Raw genomic sequence first — 23962 nt, forward strand, 5'->3', positions numbered from 1 at the left:
TGATCACTTTAGGGTGAAAGTCAATTTTATTCAATATTAGAATGGCTACTCCAGCTTTTTTCTTGGGATCATTGGATTGGAGAATTGTTTTTTATTCTTTTATTCTGACGTTGTGTCTGTCTTTGTCACTCAAGTGGGTTTCCTGTATGCAACAAAATGTTGGGTCCTGTTTACATACCCAGTCTGATAGTCTATGTCTTTCTATTGGGGCATTGAGTCCATTGATATTAATAGATGTTAAGGAAAGGTAATTGTTGCTTCCTGTTATTTTTGTTGTTAGAGTTGGAAACTGTTCATGTGGCTATCTTCTTTTAATTTTGTTGGAAAATTACTTTTTTGCTTTTTCTAGGATGTAGTTTCCCTCCTTGTGTTGAAGTTTTCCATTTATTACCCTTTGAAGGGCTGGATTTGTGGAAATATATTGTATAAATTTGGTTTTGTCATGGAATACTTTGGTTTCTCCATCTATGGTAATTGAGAGTTTTGCTGGGTATAGTAGCCTGGGCTGGCATTTGTGTTCTTTTAAGGTCTGTATGACATCAACCCAGGATCTTCTAGCTTTCATAGTCTCTGATGAGAAGTCTGGTGTAATTCTAATAGGCCTGCCTTTATATGTTACTTGACCTTTTTCCCTTACTGCTTTTAATATTCTTTCTTTTTGTGTGTGTGTGTGCATGTGGCGTTTTAACTAATATGAGGAATTTCTTTTCTGGTCCAATATATTCTGAATTCTGTAGGCTTCTTATATGTTTTTTGCATCTCTTTCTTTAGGTTAGGGAAGTTTTCTTCTATAATTTTGTTGAAGATATTTGCTGGGCCTTAAAGTTGGAAGTCTTTACTCTCTTCTATACCTATTATCCTTAGGTTTGCTCTTCCCATTGTGTCCTGGATTTCCTGGATGTTGTGGGTTAGGAATTTTTTGCATTTTGTGTTTTCTTTGACTGTTGTGTCAATGTTTTCTATGGTATCTTCTGCACCTGAGATTCTCTCTTCTATCTCTTGTATTGTGTTGGTGATGCTTGCATCTATGGTTCCTGACTTCTTTTCTAGGATTTATATCTCCAGAGTTGTCTCTCTTTGTGATTTCTTAACTGTTTCTACTTCCATTTTTAGGTCCCGGATGGTTTTGTTTAGTTCCTTCACCTGTTTGGTAGTGCTTTCCTATAAGTCCTTAAGGGATATTTGTGTTTTCTCTTTAAGGGCTTCTACTTGTTTACTTGTGTTCTCCTGTAATTCTTTAAGGAATTTTTGTGTTTCCTCTTTAGGGCTTGAACCTGTATACCTGTGTTCTCCTGTGTTTCTTTAAGGGAGTTATTCATCCTCTTCTTAAATTCCTCTATCACCATCATGAGATATGATTTTAGATCCAAATCTTGCTTTTCTGGTGTTTTGGAATATCCAGGACTTACTGTGGTGGAAGAACTAGGTTCTGATAAAGCCAAGTAATCTTGGTTACTGTTGGTAAGATTCTTGCGTTTGCCTTTCGCCATCTATTGATCTCTGTTAGATGTTCTTGCTGTCTTTGGCTGGAGCTTGTTCCTTCTGTGGGTCTGTAAGCCTGTGTCAGCTCTTCTGGGAGATCAGCTCTACTCAGGTAAGACTTGTGTGCAGTGGGCTGTGGATCAGTTGTCCTTCCTGAGTCCTGGGGTCAGAATGAACCCTGGAGACAGGCTCTTGACTTGCAGGGAAGGAACAGAGAGGGCGTGGATCTGCAGAACCTCCTCCTAGATGAAGAGGGAGGTAGAAAGGATCCTATGCTGGCTGCCCTGCAGATTCTGAGGCCTGTGCTCTTGGCTTGGCCCACCTCCTCCTGAGTCACTGGTTTGGAGCACTCCCAGAAGGCAAGCTCTCTGCTTGTGTGGAAGGGGCAGGGAGCCTGACTTTCTTAAAGAAACAAAAGAATAATATAAATTAAACAAGCAAACAAATGAAACCTATTTAACTTAAAATTGAGTTTGAACTCAATATGAGCCCTTGGATTATGTAATTATGCCTCTAGAGACCACTTTCTCTCTTGAGATCTATGGAGTGGGGATGGCTAACTTCAAATTATTCTTTATAATCCTAGATTCTACAATTATGATTCTCTGCATCTTCTTCTGTAACATCAAAACACAAGGGATTCTAACATTAACAAGGCATAAAGTAAATGGAACAATAATAAAATCAGGAATCAATCTCATTTTCTTTCATTAGCTGTTCCATGGGAAGTTATTTCTACTTCATATATTTGATATGAGAAAGTAAAAACATTAATATTACCTTTAACATTTTTAATCAAAAGAATGTATGAAATATATATTTGGTTCCCATTCCTTGCTTTCCATCAAAGTGAATAGGCAAATATATAATAACATATATATATTAGAGAAGACTTTTATCAAGAGTTAAAGAAACTATACAAAAAGAATTATTGCTTTGGGGATGCTCCTTTATTTGAAAAGGTGAAGCTTTAGGGGTTTTACATACCTAAGAGTAGAATGGTATAGCCAATTTAGGGTCAGTATTACATTTTCAAAAAAAATATTCTAAAAGTGTAAAAAGAAAAGCATCTTACGAGTGAAATAACTCACAAGTTGTGTCATTGGGAACCCCTAGCAAATTATATGTAGATTGACCTCTTTGCATATATACTGGAAAAGTGGTAGAGATGGCTAAACTATTTATTAATAGAAACAAGTAGCTTGGAAAATGGAAAATCTGCTCTTCTTTCTCCACTGGTATATCAATTTGCTCTCAGATACTCAAGCATAATTGTGAAGTCATTTCTTTATGCTCCTCACCTACCATCTGAATCTGTTTCAGTTACATCAGAATACCAGGAATTCAGACATTAACAAGGCATAAAATATATGCCTCATTTTCTTTCACCTACCATATTACATTTATTAGAATAACCCATTAGATCTATTTGGAAACATACGCTCAACTACCTACATCTCTACAACTTTTGCTTGTTGATCTCAAGCCTTGCTCTAGCGCTGACATAAGCTTCAAGTTAGTAGGGCTTGTTTGTATTCAAAGATTTTTATTGCTATTATTATCTTCATAAGAAGTTTCCAAAACCTAGGTAGACTTTGTATAATATTTACAATACTTTAAACACATTTATTTGCCTATCACCAAGTTAAGGAAAATTTTTTCATTTGTTGCCTAATGTCTGTAAAAAATTTCTGCCAGGCATTTCCAGGCATTTTATGAATTAATGAATTTCTGTTACCTATCTGGACAAGACCAGCATCCAGCATCACTACTCTGTGTCCAATCTTTCATTATATCCATGCCTTGTCATATATATATATATATAGGCACACACACACACACACACACACACACACACACACACACACATATATATATATATATAACTGACAAATCAATGCAGACCCTTTGTATGTATGTGAAATGAAAAGGAAGGGCCCCATGAATAGATGGCTATGAGTTCACAACAGCTGAAATACAAACTTTGGAGATTATTGAACAAATCATGTCCAAAACAAGTTATATAGCTTACATCATAAGCTTTGAAACACAGTTTTAATAAGAAGAACCTTTGTCACTGAATGAAGGAGTAAATTACTGTTTAAAACAACTGAAGACATCAGTGGTGTAAATAAATCTGAAATTGCATGATTATGATATAGGGCAAGGAAGAAATTCACAGTGAGAGCAACTTTACCTTTCTTGACATAGTATTTTTCTTCTTATTTTCCCATGAAATTTGTCTCTGTGTCTCTGTCTTTTGGGTTTGTATCTTCCACGTTTTAGCTTCTTTTATTTATTTTTTTATTCTTTCTTTTTCCCTTTCCTTTTTCTCATTCCTCTCTCAATTTCTCTCTGGTGTTCTTCCAGATCTCCTATCTTCTTGTGTACTAGTATACCTTTCTGTTCTGAGGGCCATAGGGCTGACCCTGGGGTTGAAAGGTGATAAAGGCAGACATAGTTGCCAATGCAGGCTAGACAGTGGCTTCCTTCTACAAGCAAGTGTTCGAACAATCCAGAGTAGAGGATTGAAATACTCAGTATGGAAAGTCAATGTTGACCCATTAACATGTATTAACATAACACATGTCCTACCTGGAAATATAAATCAGTGTTCAATTAGTTGTATTAATCTTAAATGTAGACTTCATAACTATTCTTATAAGTGACAAAATAGATACTTTATGCAAATTTATAATATAATTTTGTTTTCAAATAAGTTATCTTTTGCACAGAATGTTTTCATTTGCTTTCAGTCATAGATGTATAAATATCTTAAGTGAACCCACAAATTGATTGGGGTGGGATTTTATAATCTAAATCCTTTTATTTTTAAAACATGTAAGAAAATTTTAACTCAATGAGTAGTGACTCTTATAGGTTCTCCATCCAGAATTCATGGTTCTCCATACACTCTAGGAATGGAAGTCTTACCAAAGCATTCACTGTCTAATTTAACACTCAAAACCCCAAGTCAAATGCAGTAAAGGACTACAGACAGCATAAAGTCTTTGTAAGACCTTAGAGGGAACCTTTTTTTTTAACCATTGGTGCACTATGTGTGGAGCTGGCTTTACTATGAAGCAGACAGACTAAGCTTTCATACAGTGAATTGTATCTTCCTTCCTGCAATCTGAATTTCGCTCCCAACTTCCCAGTCCACCTGAGAACTTGGATCATCCTAGTCTTCATTTTAGTAAAGAAAATGTCAATTACTTAGATGATGAATATATGAAAACTATATGCCATAGACTCTGATTAATTCCAAAACAACAAAATTGACTTGCAGGAGAAAAAAAGTAACCAGTTCTAAAATATTGGCTGCTTATAAACAGGTCTTGCAGGTATTATGGAAATAAGCTAATCAAAATCATGCAAGGTACAGAAATAAAGCCAACTCAAGATGTTTGGGATTTTTCAGGCAACAGCTTGTAAAATGAAGGGCACCTTTAGAGTCACAATGTACATTTCAAGAATCTAAACTTTTTCTCTAGAGAATAGCAATAGTAAGAAACTCCAAAGGAATACATATCTAATAAAATTATATGCCCTTTCCTTTAAATGAATTCTAGTATCTATCATGTTCAATTTTATCTTTGTTTTTGTTTTCTTACTTCAAATGAAGTAAGAAATCCCCTTGTGTAATTAGGTGGGATTTAAATCGTAAATACACTATGGAACAAAGGAGTAATATTTTGAGTCTCTTGTATGAATTAGGTACTTCATCATTTAATCCTCTTAATGCTTTTAAAGACTATTCTAACATATAATGTCCCAATCTAAGGATTGCCAAAGTTGTGAGACTTTCAAGTTTGCTCTGCCTGAATGTGGTAGGTAGATCTTAACTTAAATTCATACTAGTCTTTAGCATGCTGTCTTTATATTAAACAACTTTACCTTCATTTTAAAATTATATTATACATCTAATATTGCAGTATACTTAAATATTTATAATACCTAGTATATTTGTGTATGTAGATAAAGGGTATGGTTTCAATATAATTCTTTGACAGTATTTGAACATAGAAAGAGTTTTTCTGTAAGTCTGTATTGAGTGTCTAGTTTATAATTTTAGTATCACTTAGCTGATTAATTTTGGTTCATTGTAACAAATCTATCGTAGGTTAATAATTTTCCTATTAGGGCTATCTACTCCTATTTTAATGGAAGAAAGCAGCCATTTGGCATCTCCTGTTTTTCTTGTGGTCTTATTTCCTCATTGCACTAGATGCATTGTAACTAAACAGTTAGCCATTTTATTATTTTGAATGAATGTGTGTGTGTGTGTGTGTGCATGTACATGAATATGTATACACACATGCTCACATGTAAACATTTATCTGAGTGAATATGTACATAGGCTACAGTGTAAGTTTGAAGGATAGGGGAAAACTCAAGTGTCAGTCTTGTCTTGCATAGTCTGAGACAGGAGCCATTTGTGGCCCCAGGCAAACTGACCTCTGAACACTGAAAGATGCTGATTCCTTCACATCTGTCTTTGATAGGTTACTATTGTTTTAAAACTTCAGTACTTTAAAATATCTATATATCTTTTTCAAGTTTCTAATATTCCACAGTCTCTTAATTGTGGGTTCCCATAAAATAAATAAAAAAATAAAAAATAACTTATATACATTTTTTTTAATCCTGGAAGGAAGAACCAGTCCTAGATGACAGATAGCAGTCAGTATTAGACTAAAACTAAATCAAAATTCAACATTGTAGAAAGTTCAATGCTCAATATCTGGTACCCATTCAGATCGTAGGGGTTTAAAAGGGCCTTCAAAGTTCCACTTCTATGGCACTGGCATCCACAGCACACAGTTTTCTCCTACATTACTGTGCTGCACTTCTACCAATAGCCACTCTTAGATAATTTTTAGGTACTCTACCTGCCACATGGTGCCAAATCTCAACTTTTCTCCCCTATCCCCTCAATCCTCTTGCTTCCTTCTGCCACATTTGTAGCTGGACCTTCACCCGTAGCCTACCACAGGCCAAGCTTCACTTACTCTTCATAACCACTCTTCATAACCTCTGCATGCCTTCAAAACCTAATACCACATGGGGACACTTACATATTACCAAGTTTGGTATCCCATGCAAGGTGTAGCCTTGTCCACCTCTAGATCACAGCTTCTGTGCTGACCCTGGAGGAACATGTCAGTAACTTCTTTCTTTCTCTTTTTTTCCTTCTCTTCTTTCTTTCTTCCTTTCTTTTTTCCTTTTTTCTTTCCTTTCTTTTTGTTTTTGTTTGTTTGTTTGAGACAGGGTTTCTCTGTGAAGCCCTGGTTGTCCTGGAACTCACTCTGAAGACCAGGCTGGCCTCCAGCCCAGAAATCTGCCTGCCTCTGCCTCCAGTTCTTTTTTAATCAAAGCCAATTCATCCAGAAACGCTGATAGAGTCCTTTAGGGACCCTGCAAATTCCCTATGAAACTTCACAAACCCAGTCTACATTATCTTCACTATTCTTATATATTCTAAGCTCACACAATACCTGATTAACCTCTTAACACACAGTAGGTTCTCTAGCTCAAAGTTCAAAAGTCATTCCATAATCCTAAAAACACATCATCAGGTCTGCAACAGCAATGCCCTACTCCTTGTACCAATTTCTGTCTCAGTTAGGTTTTCTCTTACTGTGATAAAATACTATGGTTATAAACAACTTGGCGAAGAAAGGGTTTACTTAATCTTATATTTCCAGATCACACATTATCAGTGAGCAAAGTCAGGACAGGCACTCATGGAAGAAACCTGGAAGTAGGAACTGAAGCAGAAACCATTGAGGAGTGCTGCTTACTGGCTTATTCCCATAGCTTCTCTGCTAAAGACTGCTATCTTATATAATCCAGGCCCAGAGAGCCAGGGGTGGCATCATACCCAGTGAACTGAGCCCTCCAATAGCAAGCATTAAATAAGAAAATGCCCTACAAACTTGTGTACAAGAAATCTGATAGGGGCATTTTCTTAATTGAGATCCCTCTTTTCTCTACCATCTCTTACTTCTGTCAGAATGACAAAAGGAAATCTTACCAGGACATCATCCCATTTTATCATAGCAATGCTGGGATCATGAATCAATCATGTGGATTCTGGAAATCAAACTTTGGGTCTTATGTTTACACAAAAGTTGGTTTTACCTGCTGAGGCTTCTCCCTAAACCTAGTCAGTCATTTGGCAGAGAATACTAAAGTATTTATGGTTGTGAAGAATCTCTCATGATCAACATCACACACATACATACAGGTAGATAGGTACAGATATAGAAAATATAGATACAGAAGGTATAGATTAGATACATAGAAAGATAGAGATGATATAGATATAAATATAGATTATAGATAGATGTAGGTGGGGAGAGAGAGAGAGAGAGAGAGAGAGAGAGAGAGAGAGAGAGAGAGAGAGAGAAGAGAAGGGGATAGATCTTTTCCAGTCTCTATCTCTAGAAATAGGAATTTTATCTTATTTATCAGGTTTTATTCCTCTAAGGAAAAATAAAAAAATATATGGTCTTATATTCTTTGGGTATATTATCTGTAATGCACTGGTCTGTGTTGCTTTTTTCCTACTTGAATATACTCATAAGTCATTCAGTATGAAGGTAACAAATAAAAGAAAATGCTGTAGTGAATAAAGGCTAGTTTCCATTTGATATGAGGATGTAGGCATGGGATGTGGTAAGTGTAAAACTCTGTTTCATTAGCTAAACCATAATTTGCTGCACAGAACTAATTTTCAACAATTTTAATATTGAAAACCTCCAAGTAAGCAGGCAGGTATGCTAATATTTGATAATATCTAGTTGTCAGTGAGATTTTCTAAAGTACCCATGCCTCTGTCAATTCCTAGATCAAAACCACATAGCTTAGGAAGTTATGAGTTGGCAATTAATAATAAAAACTTCAGGCAAGTAGTTCTTATGGCATTATGTGGTAGTTAAGATTTATAGTTAATGGTTTTAATGGTTAGTTAAAGAAATCACTCAGGGTGGTAAAGGACTTATAAACATTTATGAACTTTTGTGGTTTCACTTGATAATGAGCTCAGGGACTTGCAAAACCTTCAAAGTTTCTATGAAAGTGAATATATTTTATCTTTGGTTCATTATTTACTTACCTGCAGGTCATTTATTTTGGCAAAAGAAATGTACCTGTCCAATATCAAAGGGCTATGAATTTTAACCTTCTTTTAATGCCATACTATATCATTTGAGAGATTATGCTAAATAAAAAAATGATAATTTTCTACAGATCAGAATCTCCCTCAGCTTCTATGACTTTAGTTTCCATAACTGAAAACACACATTGAAAATAAATTGCTTTATTTGATCACATGTATATTTTCTATTAATGCAATCCAGTGGAGGTATCTGACATTGTGTATACATCTGTGAAAAATAATATGCCCAGAAATAGCACAAAAGATAGTAGAATCTGTGAGCGCATCACCTCTAAGATGTCACCTCAGAACAGTTTTCTCACTGTATAAGAATATTAATTTATAACTCAGAATTATGAATTTATGCATAGAGATTAGATATGCCTATTTTAGCTATGGAAGTTAAATGTATTAACATTTTTTTCATCTTCTGCTTTGCATGCACAGGACAAAGCCCAGTTATGCCACCACCATCATTGACAGCTTCCAGACCTGCTTTGCCAACACCAGCTCTTGAAGGTAAGTACTCAGTTCTGTGGTGTTTCCCTCCACATAAATATTTCCATTAGAGTTTTAAATAATGAATCTAGAAAAACAAAACAAAATAATAACATTAGTAAAATGTTTAATATTTTCTTACATAATTGTATTCATAAGCTAACTGAAGTCTTTCTAGAATATAAGATTTTCTTAGAATGTCATATGGTTGAACTTCAACTTCTTGGAGAAAGACCAGTGAACTGCTAAGAAACTAACATCAAAAATTATCAAATGGTCAAAATGATTAAAGGATTAATGTTGCCATCCTATAGTTTTAACATCACTTAGAAAATGTGGCATTTAAAGACTTAAGTATCAGCATTTGCATTTGAGTTCTGTATGTCACAAATTATCTAAACTTTGAATTTTTAAATTGACTTCTCATGAGCTCTGACTTCTAGATTTTATTAAAATAGTATGGGCAAACTACATGTGTAAAAGGGATACAATCATAGTTAGCTTTTAAGCACCAATGCAATCAGTAGTTACTACTAATAATAATTCTTCAAAACAAGACTTTTTAACAGAAGAAAGTTTCTTTTTGCTACAATATGAAAGGGCATGTCCATAATAGCTGAGGAGCCATGGCAACAGATAACCAGAGCTAAGATATTACCACCCACCTCTCCTTTTGTAAATTATCTTTAATCATTTTTTACAGTTTAGTTGTTATCCCCCTTCAGGTCTGCCCTCCAATAGTTCCTCATCCCATTGTTCTTTCCTCATTTCCAAGAGGATGTCCCCACCCCACCCAGGCAGGCTGCTTATTCTCTGGGGCCTCAAGTCTGTCAAGGGTTAGGTGCATCTCTCACTAAGGCCAGACCTGAAAGTCCTCTGCTGTATAAGTGTTGGGGGCCTCATACCAGCTGGTGTATGCTGCCTGGATGTTGGCTCAGTGTCTGAGAAATCTCAGGGGTCTGAGTTAGTTGAGACTCCTGGTCTTCTTATGGGGTCATCCTCCTCCACAACTTTTTCCAGGCTTTCCTCAATTCAAACATAGAGATTCCCCAACTTCAGTCCACTGGTTGGGTGTAAGTATCTGCTTCTGTCTCAGTCAGCTGCCTGTTGGGCCTCTCAGAGGACAAACATTCTAGGCTCCTGTCTGTAAGCACACCATAGCATCAGTAATATTGTTAGGACTTGGATCCTCCCCTTGAGGTGGGTCGCAATTTGAGTGAGTCACTGGACCTCCTTTCCCTCAGTATCTTCTCCATTTTTGTCCCATTAGTTTGTTCAGACAGGAATAATTCTGGGTCAGAGGTTTTGACTGTGGTATAACAACCTTATCCCTCCACTTGATGGAGGTCTTTCTACAGGAGGTGGACTCTACAAGTTCCCTCTCCCCACTGTTGGGAATTTCATCTAAGGTCACTTCCCTTTGAGTCCTGAGAATCTTTCGTCTCCCAGGTCTCTGGTACATTCTAGAGTGCCCTCTCCTACCTCCCACCTCCCATCTCCCACCTCCTACCTCCTACCTCCTGAAGTTACTTGTTTCCATTCATTCTGTTGGCCCTCAGGACTTCATACCTGTTCCTTCACTCAATACCTGATGATGTTCTCCTTTTACTCTCCTCCTCCCCTCTCCCAACCATGTCCCTCCATTTCTCTGTCCACCATGATTGCAAACAAACATGTAGAAAATAGCAAATAAGAGGAGAAAAAGTCACTTCAATTAGTTTCGCTGGAAATTTAGTCATTTCTTTAAGTCTTATCCATTTGTTATTTTCAGTGATATTAAAGTAATAAATAAATAGGGTAAATTCCAACAATGAGATTTATTTTGCAAGTTGTTGAAAATTCAATACCTAATTAAAAAATACCATTCCTCCAGTCTAAATCAGTTTAGAGATATAAAAGCACAAGTAATTAAAGTTAATACATGCCGGGCGGTGGTAGCGCATGCCTTTAATCCCAGCACTTGGGAGGCAGAGGCAGGTGGATTTCTGAGTTCGAGGCCAGCCTGGTCTACAGAGTGAGTTCCAGGACAGCCAGGGCTACACAGAGAAACCCTGTCTCGAAAAACCTAAAAATAAATAAATAAATAAATAAATAAATAAATAAATAAAGTTAATACATGGCTCATGTTTTATGACAATGCCAATGGAAATCTTTCCCATCACCTCCTTTCTACCATTCATTCCTCTATACTGAAAGAGTCGTTGTGCACAGACATCCCATCCTACTTTCACATTCTGCCCACCCTGAGCAGTAGCTGGTCCATTGGTTCTGATTTCTGTACACAGTCATAACATGCTCATACTGATGACATTTCATCAATGAGGTAGCCTGTATATACAGGAGGAAAGAAATACTAGGAGCCCACATTTTGGATTGTAGGTTAGAAGAAACTCTAGCTTACTCTACTCTGTCTGTCCCACCAGTCTCATCTTGAAAAATGATGGCCACAAAAGACTGACCCAAGAAAACTCTACAAAGCATATCCCCTTGAAGAAAGGACTTGACTTCAAGCTTATAGGAGATGTGCTGATCTAATATGATGCAAGACCTAAGTCATCATAAAATAGTGTAAGCTTAGAAGAAGAACATTGACAGTCCTGAAAGAGCAGGAGAACCTCAGGAGAATCTTCAGTCATGTTAGAGCTAAAGAGTCGCCATACTTGAGTATGGTACTTAGATGATGAAAGGCAGGAAAGTAGACATAGGAAGAGCTGCATTTTCAAAGTCATAGACATAAGAAAGAAAAGACCTGCACAGAACTTAGAAGCTCAGAGTCGGAAGAAAGAAAGGCATTTAAAGGGTAAACTGCCCAGTATTTTCTAGGATTCACTTTTATTGTCAGTGCTTTTCATACTATTATACCATGGGTAAGATAGAGTAAAGTTTTAGCAATCAAGGAATGAAAATGTCTACTATTTCTATTACTATACATTTTGACTACTTGAGACTCAGTCTCACTTTGCAGTCAAATCTGACTTCAAACTTGTTCTTAACCTCTCTTCCTCACATCTGGGATTATAGGCATAAACTACTATGCTTGGCTAAAAAAAAGCCATCGTTTTCAACAAATATCTCAGTTTATTCTTTATCCCTGAAAACTTGAGAGTCATTGTTCTATTATATGTATAAAGTATTCATCACACCCAATTATCTTATGTCAAATATTAGACATTCTTAGCCCTCTATAAATTGTTTTATCTATATTTTTATATTTTACATTGAATCTGAAGCATGCATTTTCCAGCTAACAAGAACCTAATAATAAGTTTTGGTTATACATTTATATTTTATTCATTCAATAGAAAACTTTTAGTTAATGGTATGTATTATTTCCTTAAGCCATGGTCTGACAAGGGCATATGGGGCGTTTGGGCTACATCCTGACCATGCTATGTTTTTTCTTTGCTCTCATCAATTCACATTTATTTAGAACATATTTATATGACATACATCTTATGAATGGTATTCTGAATTCTGAGAAAGGTAGACTTTGTTATTAACATGAACAATGAACAAGTGAAGAATTAAAATTTATTTGAGCTAATAAGTAAATAGCAGGTAGCAGGATTTTGTTGCCTTCTGTTTGTATATCTATGTCAAGGTGTTTTTTGTTATAGTGTAGACTCTTGACAGAGAGGAATACACTTTTTATTTTCAATATTTTTAAAAATTTGAGGACATGGGTTTTATGGTTTAGTTTTGATATTGAGTTTCATTTTGTTTTCTCATACATAAACAAAATATCTTTGGGTGGTAGGCACGAACATCTTAACAATTCTCAGAATTGAAGGCTCACATACAGTCTTGAACACCTGTAAAAACATATATGACTTGTGATTTAGTAAGCCTAGATTGGGTCGAGATTTTGTTATCAAATTGTCAAGTGTTGTTGATGTAAACAACACTTGTTAATAACATTCCAGGAACATGTTTGAGTGTCAAATTCATGTGCCATGTGCTTATAATGATACTTTTAATTTAATTGAGCTACCCGAAACCCTTGGGAAATTGTCTTTTTCAGAGTGAGTAGAATATCATTTCTGCAGACACTTTGAGTTCTCATTGACTGAACAAATACCAAAGAGTTAAAACTAAATATCCAACTCTCTTACCTGAGAGCCAGATAAATGATGATAGAAAGCAGGAAGGTGTTGTGGGAATTATACAATATGAATCCACCCCGCAAACCTCTCCCTCCTCCTGATCACCACTCACCCTCTCCCACTTATTGGCCCTGGCATTCCCCTACACTGGGGCATAGAACATTCACAGGACCAAGGGCCTCTCCTCCCATTGATGACTGACTTGGACATCTTTTGCTATACACATGCTTCTGGAGCCATTAGTCCCACCATGTGTGCTCTTTGGTTGATGGTTTAGTCCCTGGAGCTCTGAGGGCACTAGTTAGTTCATATTGTTGTTTGTCCTAAGGGGCTGCAAACCCTTCAGCTCCTTGGGTCATTTCTCTAGCTCCTTCATTGGGGACCCTGTACTCAGTCCAATGGATGGCTGTGAGCCTCTACTTCTGTATTAGTCTGGTACTGTCAGAGCCTCTCAGGAGTTGAGCTACCGTTCGTACTAAGCTCCAGCACATTTTTATTATTTCCTCCCAGCAAGCTACATCTTGCTCGCATGCAACTCTTTATACACTCCCACAATCATTCATCTAAATAGCGCCTATTACCCGGTAAGTAAGGCTTTACTATCCAATCAGATTTATATAGTAATAAAATTACAATTTACAAGATGCCAATTCAATAATTTAAAACCAGATAATAAAGACAGTATTCTAACCCAATTAATCTATTTTGTAAAAGCCTACTTGGTTGTATAACCTCGTGGGGTCGGGACTATCCTCATCATCTGCATCTATGATGATGACCTCTCCTCCTGCTCCTGACCCTTCTTCTTCCTCCAATTCTAGCTCAACCTCTCTATTCCTGTCCAATCACAGGCCTGTTACTGCCCTAATGTGACTGCACAGAGAAAATGCTACAGCAGGGAGGGGGGCACACATCTCTTCTGAATTACAATGACCTGTTATATATTATATAAATATTTTGGTTTGGTTATCTAAACAAACCGGATAAATCATGTTTCAAATTTTAAGTAAAATCCTTAAGCAAACAGTAAGTTACCAGTATACTGATCACAAACTAGAAAACACAAAATGTTTTTGTTTGATCTTTACAATTCGTGGCTTAGTGAAAAGATCATGAGTATCTTGCTCAGATTCCTGGGACACCCCCAAGTGCTTAGGAAATGCTACAAATCCAGTTAAAAGGATAGAACTTCCTACCCTCCTCAGCCCACATAGATCTTTTATTTCCATTTTTTCAGTGTGAATATTCTGTCAGGAGTAAAATATTTTGGTGTCCACTACCATGTCTTTATTCACTCATTTGTCAACTTGTCTCCAGACATTGCTTCTTTGTGAGTGAAAATGTGTAAAGATTATTCCATAGTGATGTACAAGGTTGACTGAGCTACATTGTTATATGCCAGGAATAGTCTCAAAGCATAGAAGACTGGTTAACTTAAGCAGTAGGAACTTATTTTCTTATAATAGTGGAAGTTGGAATTCTAAGATTAGGAGATTAGCCCAGACAACTTAAGATGAAAATAGACTTCAAAGCTTCTTTCTCACTACTTTGTCACAGTATAGAGACGAAACAATCTTGAATATCTTTGTATAGTTTTGGCAGGACTATGAATTTTGTGCATTTGAACTGATGAAACCATAATTATTTTCCTAAAACACTTTATCTCTTAAAACATTGAGATCTGGTAATTTAGTATGAAAACTTGACAGGCATGATGATGTATTCAACCTGAAACTATGGGTAAACTTTGTGCTAGTGAAAACAACTTGAATGTAATTAGAGTTCCTTAAATGGTTTTAAGAAGCCAATTGTCTTTTTATTTCTAGCACATATGTTTTTAGAAACAACATGAATTCTGCACTTTTGTCATTTATCTGTACATGATTTTCATTGGTGTAATTTAAAAGAGTTTATATTGAAGTTAAATGACAACCAAACTTTGAATAATCTTGACTATCATTTTTTATGTTTAAATAAAAGTAAAACAAGGTACTTAGAACAAATCTTCTAGAACTCAAAATGCAACCCACCCCCCAAAAGGGAGAAAAATAAAATGTGTATTCTTTTTTTCACATGTGAACTTTGGTAATTCAAGAGATTGGGGATAACTTACATAAACTGCCAAGTGACCATCTCCATGCCCAATGTTAACAGAGCAAGACACAGCTTATAAATCTTATTATTATCTTAAATGCAGTGGATTCTAAAGAGTTGGAACTAAGTCAGATAATTTAAATTTTCTAACTGAAGGCACTCTTTTATGATAAGATTATTCATATAGTTGGCTCCAATTAATCTCCTGGTAGAAGTTCATAAAATGACAAGAAGCAAATACCTTTTACTCTGTCACCTGGAAAACTTGGTGTCATTTTAAAAATAGGATCCTGAAGTTCTGTTGTCATAATAAAACAATGACTAATTTCACAGGTCAACTCAGGATTCAATGTTATGTTTAAGTGAACATAATAATGGTTCTTCAAGATTGTGGGCTTTTTGCAAATAGGAACTGCTGTGTGCAGAGAGCAGGTTCCTCTCATAGAGTCTTTTAAAACTGAGACAGTCCCAAAAATCACACAATAGATAGCTAGGGTGAGCTCAGTAGTTTTGCCAGGCTTTTCTGATGTGCTGACTATGACTTCATTAACATAATTGATTAGAAACTAGGGCAAATTTAGTATTTATTAATCAGGCTCTTTTTATTGAAGCTGAGTAGGCCAATCCTGGTCTGGAACTTCCTGAAAAATAACTTACAAGAAAATGGCTTTATGTGAAAAAGAAAAGCTGGAATACAGTGCAGACATATACAGTTTGCTTTGTAGAATGTGTGTCAATTGCAAACTTGTTGCAATTTTAATCTTTTTAAAGTAGTGCTTTTTATAGAGAGACTAGATTATCACATTTGCTCAAGGAGTTTGGAAACAACTTAGAACTTTATATTAAAGAATCCTAAAGGCTTGGAACCTTGTAGGTGAAACTCCACACATCTGTAAAGCTCTTAATAGTAGTAGTAGTAGTAATAATAATAATAATAATAACAATAATAATAATAGTAATCTTTGTACTTTCATAGCACTTGACAATGTGTTTTTTGTAGCAGGTGCTTGTTGTCTGGAAAGTTATTGTAGTTCAGGTCTTAAGCCACTACCTTAGTGTCTTGAAGTTGTATCTTGAGTTTCTTAGATTACATTGTTCTCTGTGGCTTATGTTTTGTATACTATACTAATGTTTTTTTTAATTGAATCTTTAAATGCAAAGGGAACTAATTATACTTGTAGTTAAATTATGTGCTTTCTTTGATTCTTTATAATATATTGGTCTTGGAAATATTTGTAACAATAACTTTAAAAAGAACTTACCTACTAATCAATTAAATCATTTTGCTGACTGTTGTCATTTTATATTTAAATCTTGACATTTCTCAACAAGAACTAATTTTAAAATGAACCTAAAATATAATATTGATTTTCAGAATCTTTTAAAATAAACTAACTGTTATTCACATAGGAGCAGAAAAACCTATATATGCAAAGGATCACTGTATGTATTCACAAAATATATAAGTCAATTCAGAATAAACTTTCTTCACTCAGAATAAACTTTATATTATATCCCAGGTCATATTATGTCTTAGCTTGAAAAACTTCTTACTTTCAAATGTTGGTGAGCATTCCCATTAACCTCTTCTGCAAGGATATCTATTTCTCTGGAAGTTTCAGCCTTTCTCCATTTTAACAGAATCCATAGTAATTAAACAGGATAACTTCAGGCAAAGTTGTTCTGCAATTCCCCATCCAGTAACAATGATAGAAAAACTGTTTCCTAAAATCCTTGCCTAAACAAAATTACAAGATATGATGTCATTCACTTTTTATTAAATTATATTGGGGTTATTTTCTTCTTTTATTTAACTCAACAAAGCTCTAGGAAATCTCTAATTTTTTATCATTGATCACTGAAGAATGGAAAGATAACCTTACATAAATAATGAGTACTCAATGTGTAATTACCAGGGCATCTATATTGTAGAATAAGTGTTGAGGGAAGAAATTAAATTGTACTTGATTTACATTTATGTATCTCATTATATGTGTATAGTTTGATAGTAGCTACAGCAAGAATGGTAACTATCAAATATCTACATTGTGTCTTCATATACAATAAGTATTAATTTTGATATTATCACTGTAAAAATATAACCTCTGTAACTTGTATGTAGACCCAAAAAGAATAGAGAGAAGACCAAAACTAAACAACATTATCTCAGCTCTGGTGTTAATCACTTGCAAGATCTTGACAAGGGAATTAATATTTTATGACTTTCACATCTTCATTTACGAACTGTGGAAACTGGACTGAAAGTGGTTCTTAGAGTCTGTTTTGGCATTTCTACACACCCCGATCTCTCTCTCTTTTTTTATTTCAGGCTGATAGATCAGTAATAAGTTGTCTTAATAACAGATTGAAATGCACATGGCTTCACTTTGAGATAATTGCTACTGTAAATGTGAAATTACATCTATGTTGTCTATAGAAATGTTAATTTTGTCAAACAACTGTGAAGTATTATGTATGAAATACTAAAATATGTGGTATAGACAGATCACAAAGGCTGCATTTGTTGAAAGAAGGTGAGCTATTAATGTGGCAAGTTATTGGATGATCTATATTAGATCAGAAAGAGTAAGTAGTTATATTTGTGTAAATATGGAGGGAAAGTGCACATCACTTAATATAATTTTATCACAGGATGCGTTGGAATACAATCTTCTACAGGAGCTACTAATGTCTTATTCACAATTCTCTTAAACCAAAGAATTTGATCTACTCAGCTGTTCTATGAGATATACCCTAGGAAATTCAAGCCATAAACTAGTAAAACAGAAATTTTGTCTATGATTTATTCTATTAATTCTATGATACAAAAGGTTTTATTCAACCTTAGAAGAATAGGCTTTTTGTTGTACTGTGCTGAAATAAACTCAGTGTTTTCAATGAAATCGATATTGAGTTATACATAATGATAAAACGCATATACCAAACTAGTTTACTATCTACTTAATTTAGAAATTTGTCTAAGTCAAACAATATATACATAAGGCATCCCATTGTATGGGTGCAATTGGGAGAACAACTCATTTGCTAGCATAGTTGAAACTTAACCATTAGTTTCTATCATTATCATTATTATAATTTTACATAGAGAAGGTAATTAATTTTATGTAATTATTATTAGTCATTAATTTTATAATAACTGCATAAAAGGCAATAATTTGCATTTATAGCTTTCATGTATATAAAACTCTAAATTATTTTAGTACAGGATGGATCCATATCTTTAATATTCTTTGTTCTAAAAACTAAGGTTTTTATATCTCCTCCCTTCCTAAGCTTTTTAAATCAATTGAAAAGAATAAAATGATTAAATTTTCATGTTAAATCATTGAGTAAACAATAGAAAAGATGAATTGATGATGGACTTGAGGATTTAGAAGTTAAGACACATTTAAGAGACTATTGCTCCAGGGAAAAATTATGCTTTCATCCTTAAGATTTACATTTACAGTAAAAACAACTCCAAGAACTGAATATGATGCAATAACTTTACCGAGATGAGATAAAATAAGGAAATTGCCTACAATTGCACAGATCTAAAAATGGCATAATTATAATTTGAGACCAGGTGTCTGTTAACAAGACACAGTGCTTTTCTCATTATCTCCGCATAGCAATAAAGTCTTAGGGCTCCATATAATTGCGAAGGCTCTTATCTGACATGGGTAAATGAATGATGTTAGGAATAAGAACAGGTTTTGAGGGGTAGTAAGTTCAATTTTTTTCTAACTGGTTACATTATGGTGCTTAGGTCACTCAAATATGAATTTGTGTGCCTAAAGAATGAAGTATTTATGAATGTCTGAGCATATTATAGTGGAGCACTCCAGACATTGTTCAAACTGGAAACTCATATCAACTTTTAGTCTAGAGAAGCAGTGGAATGGAAGCATTTACAATACCAGAAAAATCTGTGACTAGGAAATAAATGCAAAATTTGAACATCTGCATGTTCCATAAGAGAACATGACTATCAACATTGCAAATGATGAATGTAACAATCTCAGTAACAAAAAAACAAGCAAAGGAATAAATGTCCAATTATTTCTCTCCATCTTTTCTTATATGAACTCTTTCTGTCTTTCTGTTTTTCTTGGTGTGTCTTCCTCTCTCTCTCTCTCTCTCTCTCTCTCTCTCTCTCTCTCTCTCTCTCTCTCTCTCTATGTTTTTGTATCTCTTTCTCTCATTGATTTTTGGAGACAAGGTCTCTCTACATCACCTTCTCTGCTTTGTTGAGACAAGCTTTCTTTGCATCACCCAGATTGTCCTGAAACTCAATATGTAAACAAGCCTGATCTATACTCATTGAAATACACCTACCTCTAACTCCAGAGAGCTGTTATTAAAAGTGTGTACCACCAACCCTTTCTAGGATCTCTTGATATCTTGGCAAGAGTCCTGAAATACCTGTATCCAGAGGACTTGGGCATTGGTTGTCATCACACATATAAGAGTCACTGTGGAGTCTGGACCTGGAGAGTACATGAAGTCTTTTCTTAATGTTGGGCAGGAAGTTGAGCTTTTGGAAAATAGTATACTATAGGAGTGTGCAGAAAGAGAGATGGTACACATAGTGGAGTTAACACAGCACATTTCTTGGAAGAATGCTATGACAGAATTGGTTGAGCCATGCTATCATGACAACATACATTTGGAGAACACATAGTATTTTTGTTCTGCCTCTTCACAGACCCTCTGTATTAAAAAAATAGTAGAAGTTAATGACTTACTTCAGATATTCTCTATGTATTTATCCAGACAAGCATGCAATTCAAATACCACCATGGGATGAATTATCACCAAAACAATCATAAAAAGGTTAATTGAACAGGTAACTTCAAAGTAAGTCAAGCACAGAAAAAAGTATTATGAGTAAACAGAGTATATGCTAGGAAGGAAACATGAAAAGTGTTGATTTCACCGGATTCTCCAGAGAAACAGAACCAAGAATCCTACTGAATCCTACTGAAAATGTATCTAAACAGCACTAAAGCGAACATCTGTCTGTCTATGTGTTTATTTATCTATCTACCTATCTATCTATCTATCTATCTGTCTATCTATCTATCTATCTGTCTATCTATCTAATCTTTCAATCATCCATCACCAGCCTCCCTATATATTTATTGAGACACTGATTAATTTTAAATCATTACTTATTGAAATTGTGAGTTCTTGCAAGTTCAAAGTGTACAGCACTTGTAGGCAGATTAGGTATACAAGGAAACTTGATGTTAAAGCACTGAGTCTACACGAGTGTGTCAATAAAATTTTTACTTCAAAAGACTTCAAATGTTTTTCTTAAGACTATCAGTCAGCAGGCAGAGACCCATCACATCCACATCATGAAGATGAATCACTTTGCCCAATTTACTAATTCAACGTTACCATCATAAAAATCAATAGATTGGCTCTTAGCTTTGCTAAAATAATACATCAGATTAACCATTGTGAGCATCATCTGCAGGCTGCAATCTGAGGAAGGCTATAGATAGTACTACTTAGAAATACATTTGCCTAATACACACAGAGCCTTGGGTGCAAATCCAACAACATAATACTAAGTGAAACAAAGATACAAAAAAAGAAAGGGAAAAATAAGACACACAAAAAAGTTAAGGATAAAATATTATAGAGGAAGAAAAGTTACAATAATTACAAGTGTTACAGAGATGAATAGAACAAAGACAAAACATGGGTCTTTAATAGGAGATGATCTAACCTACACTTGACTGCAAAGTTTGCCTCTCTACATATACTGGAGGGCACAGTTGGGAGTAACAAAACTGGCTTGTTATATTAACTTCTCAGTGTCTACCATGGGGAAAATGATGGTTTTAAACTAAATTATATTGAAAGTCTGTTCAATCTTCAAACTTGTATTGTGTATTGCACCTTTGTCTCTCCCTTTCACCATGAAACAAAGTGTGGGCTACTGAGTACTACCAAATGAAAATGAGTCTTATCATCTGAAAGTAATCCTTCCAATATTGCAGAGTTCATCATTTTAAACTTTACTTTGTCATGATGTTACATTTACACAGAAAGGAAAAGCAAAGAGCAACAACAACAACTAACAATAAATCAAAACAAAACAAAGAAACAAAACAACCAACCTAATGAAAAATCAAATGGAGGTGCTTGCTTTCCATAACAAACTAAATCATCAACAAACAAAGATACAGCTTGCAAAATAGAAAAAGCACCACTTTATAACTGAGCATGTAACAAGGGACTAATATTAATCATCTTTAAACGATTGTAGTATCTAAAAAGAAATCCACCAAAGTCCATGTCTAACAAATATTTCTCAAGTAAGAAACACAAATGGAAAACAAGTATATGATGAATGCTGATTAATTAAAATCACCATGGACATTTAAATCAAAATCACAATTACACATCTTCTTCATCCTCTACAATATTTTTATTTAAAAGATAGTTGATAATAAGTGAGAATAAGGATCCTGGAAAGAAAACATTTGCACACTGTTGGAGGAAATTTACATTAGTTCAATGATTATAGAAAGTATATGGGTTTCTTCTAAGACTTCCTCTATGATAGAACTACTATGTGAACCAATAATTATATATACATGAAATGAAACACACACACACAAAATGAGATCGGTGTCAAGAGGCCTATACATTTTCACCTTTATTTAATATTAACAATGATATATAGAGACAATCCAAGAAGTTGAAGATCAAGGATATGTAGTTTATGGTCTGCTCTATTTAGCCACCAGTTTATTTTAATCACCAAGTGCTAGTGGAACCAAATATGGAGTTATGTATCTTAAAAAACTCTTCTATTTATGTTAGAATCTGTGTATACATATACATATATGCATATGATAACAATTAACGAAAGATGAGGCCATGAATTTGAAGGAGAATGAGAAGCAATTATGGGAGGGTTTGGAAGAACAGGAAAAAATGCTATAATTAAATTACAATCTCAAAAAGAAACAAAAGGAATATAACCAATATTCTAAACATCTTTCATTGCTTTTTATGTATGATATTGAGTACTAGTTTTTTTCCCTCTGCATTTTGGGCTATAAAATGGCCAGAAAGAAAGTTAAAGATAAGATTGTATGTTGATCAGTTTTTGTCAATATGACACAAAGTAGAATCCCTTAAAAGAGGGAACCCCAAAAGAAGAACTTTTTCCATCAGATGGGCCTATGGACATCCCTGTAAGAAGTGTCCTTGATTGACAATTTATGTTTGCAGGTCTAGCCTGTGGGTAGTGCATGGTGTCTTGGGACATACAAGAAAAGAAGCTGAGAAAGGTGTTGTAAATGAGCTAACAAGCAGCATTTCTGCCATGCTCTCTTCTTGAGGTCCAGACTCAGTTCAGTTCCCACCCTGACTTACATAAGGATAAAATTGTGACCTGAAAGTTATAGGAATAAATAAATTATTTTCTCCTTAAATCAATTTCAGTTAGTGTTTGAGCATAGAAAACAAACAAACAAAATAAAAATGAAACAAAACAAAACTCCCATAGGACAAATGGTTTTTATAAAAGAGTGAATAAGATTTTCTAGCCATTTCTTCCTGTAGAATTCAGATTAAAAATTTTTGGGCTAACAAATTTTACTCATAAAACATATGAGGAAAGAGATGGATTCCTTTAATGTTCTTATTGGCATGTACAATAAAAAAATAAGGCATATGTTTTCTATTTGTATTGGTTTAATACAAATGCTTTTTTCTATTATGTAAGCAGGTGGTAAATGATTTTATTTGTCCTGAATGATCAAGGAGAAAAGTTGCCCTACCTTTGAAATTATTTCTGTTCTGGGCAATAGAATAAAGAATCTTGGAGCTGTTTACACAGTGAAAATTTCAGCTAAGTGGGGATGTTGACACTATTCAAATAATTCTTATGTCCAGAGGGTTAAAGATATAAATCTATAATCCTACTTTAGAATATGAATATTATATGAGATGTTGAAATTTATGTAGCTCATAAATTAAAATGGAGTTAACATGACATACTAAGACACATTACAATGCTGGGCAGTGGTGGTGCACACATTTAATAGTACTTGGGAGGCAGAGGCAGGCAGATTTCTGAGTTCGAGGCCAGCCTGGTTTACAGAGTGAGTTCCAGGACAGCCAGGGCTACACAGAGAAACTCTGTCTCAAAACAAAACAAAACAAAACAAAACAAAACAAAACAAAACAAAAAGACATATTATAACATGAATATTTGAGTTCTTAGAATAGGCTTTCAATTCTCCATTTTAAGAAGTAATATCCTTTACTCATTTTTTTAATTGAAAGTCTTAAAAACCTGGAAACAACCCAGATGTCCCTCAACAGAGGAGTGGATACAGAAATTGTGGTACATCTACACAATGGAGTACTACTCAGCTGTTAAAAACAATAAATTTATGAAATTCTTAGGGAAATGGATGGATCTGGAGAATATCATCCTGAGTGAGGTAACCCAATCACAAAAGAACAAACACGGTATGTACTCTCTGATAAGTTGTTATTAGCCCAGAAGTTTGAAATACAGCAAGAACAACCCACATTCCACAAGGAACTCAAGAAGAAAGAAGACCAAAAGGTGGACATTTCATTCCTT

The 23962-nt window shown here is 34.8% G+C and overlaps 1 protein-coding gene across 1 annotated transcript in view; it reads left to right on the plus strand.

The window, feature by feature from the left end:
• Trdn (triadin) overlaps nucleotides 1-23962 on the plus strand; it is a 413724-nt gene that overhangs the window by 126689 nt on the left and 263073 nt on the right. The window contains exon 10 of the mRNA XM_031380731.1: nucleotides 9092-9163. Coding sequence (XP_031236591.1) covers nucleotides 9092-9163 — 72 coding nt within the window. The remainder of the gene's footprint in view (nucleotides 1-9091; nucleotides 9164-23962) is intronic.

Source organism: Mastomys coucha, unplaced genomic scaffold (genome assembly GCF_008632895.1).
Source record: "Mastomys coucha isolate ucsf_1 unplaced genomic scaffold, UCSF_Mcou_1 pScaffold2, whole genome shotgun sequence".
Classification (NCBI taxonomy): Eukaryota; Metazoa; Chordata; class Mammalia; order Rodentia; family Muridae; genus Mastomys; species Mastomys coucha.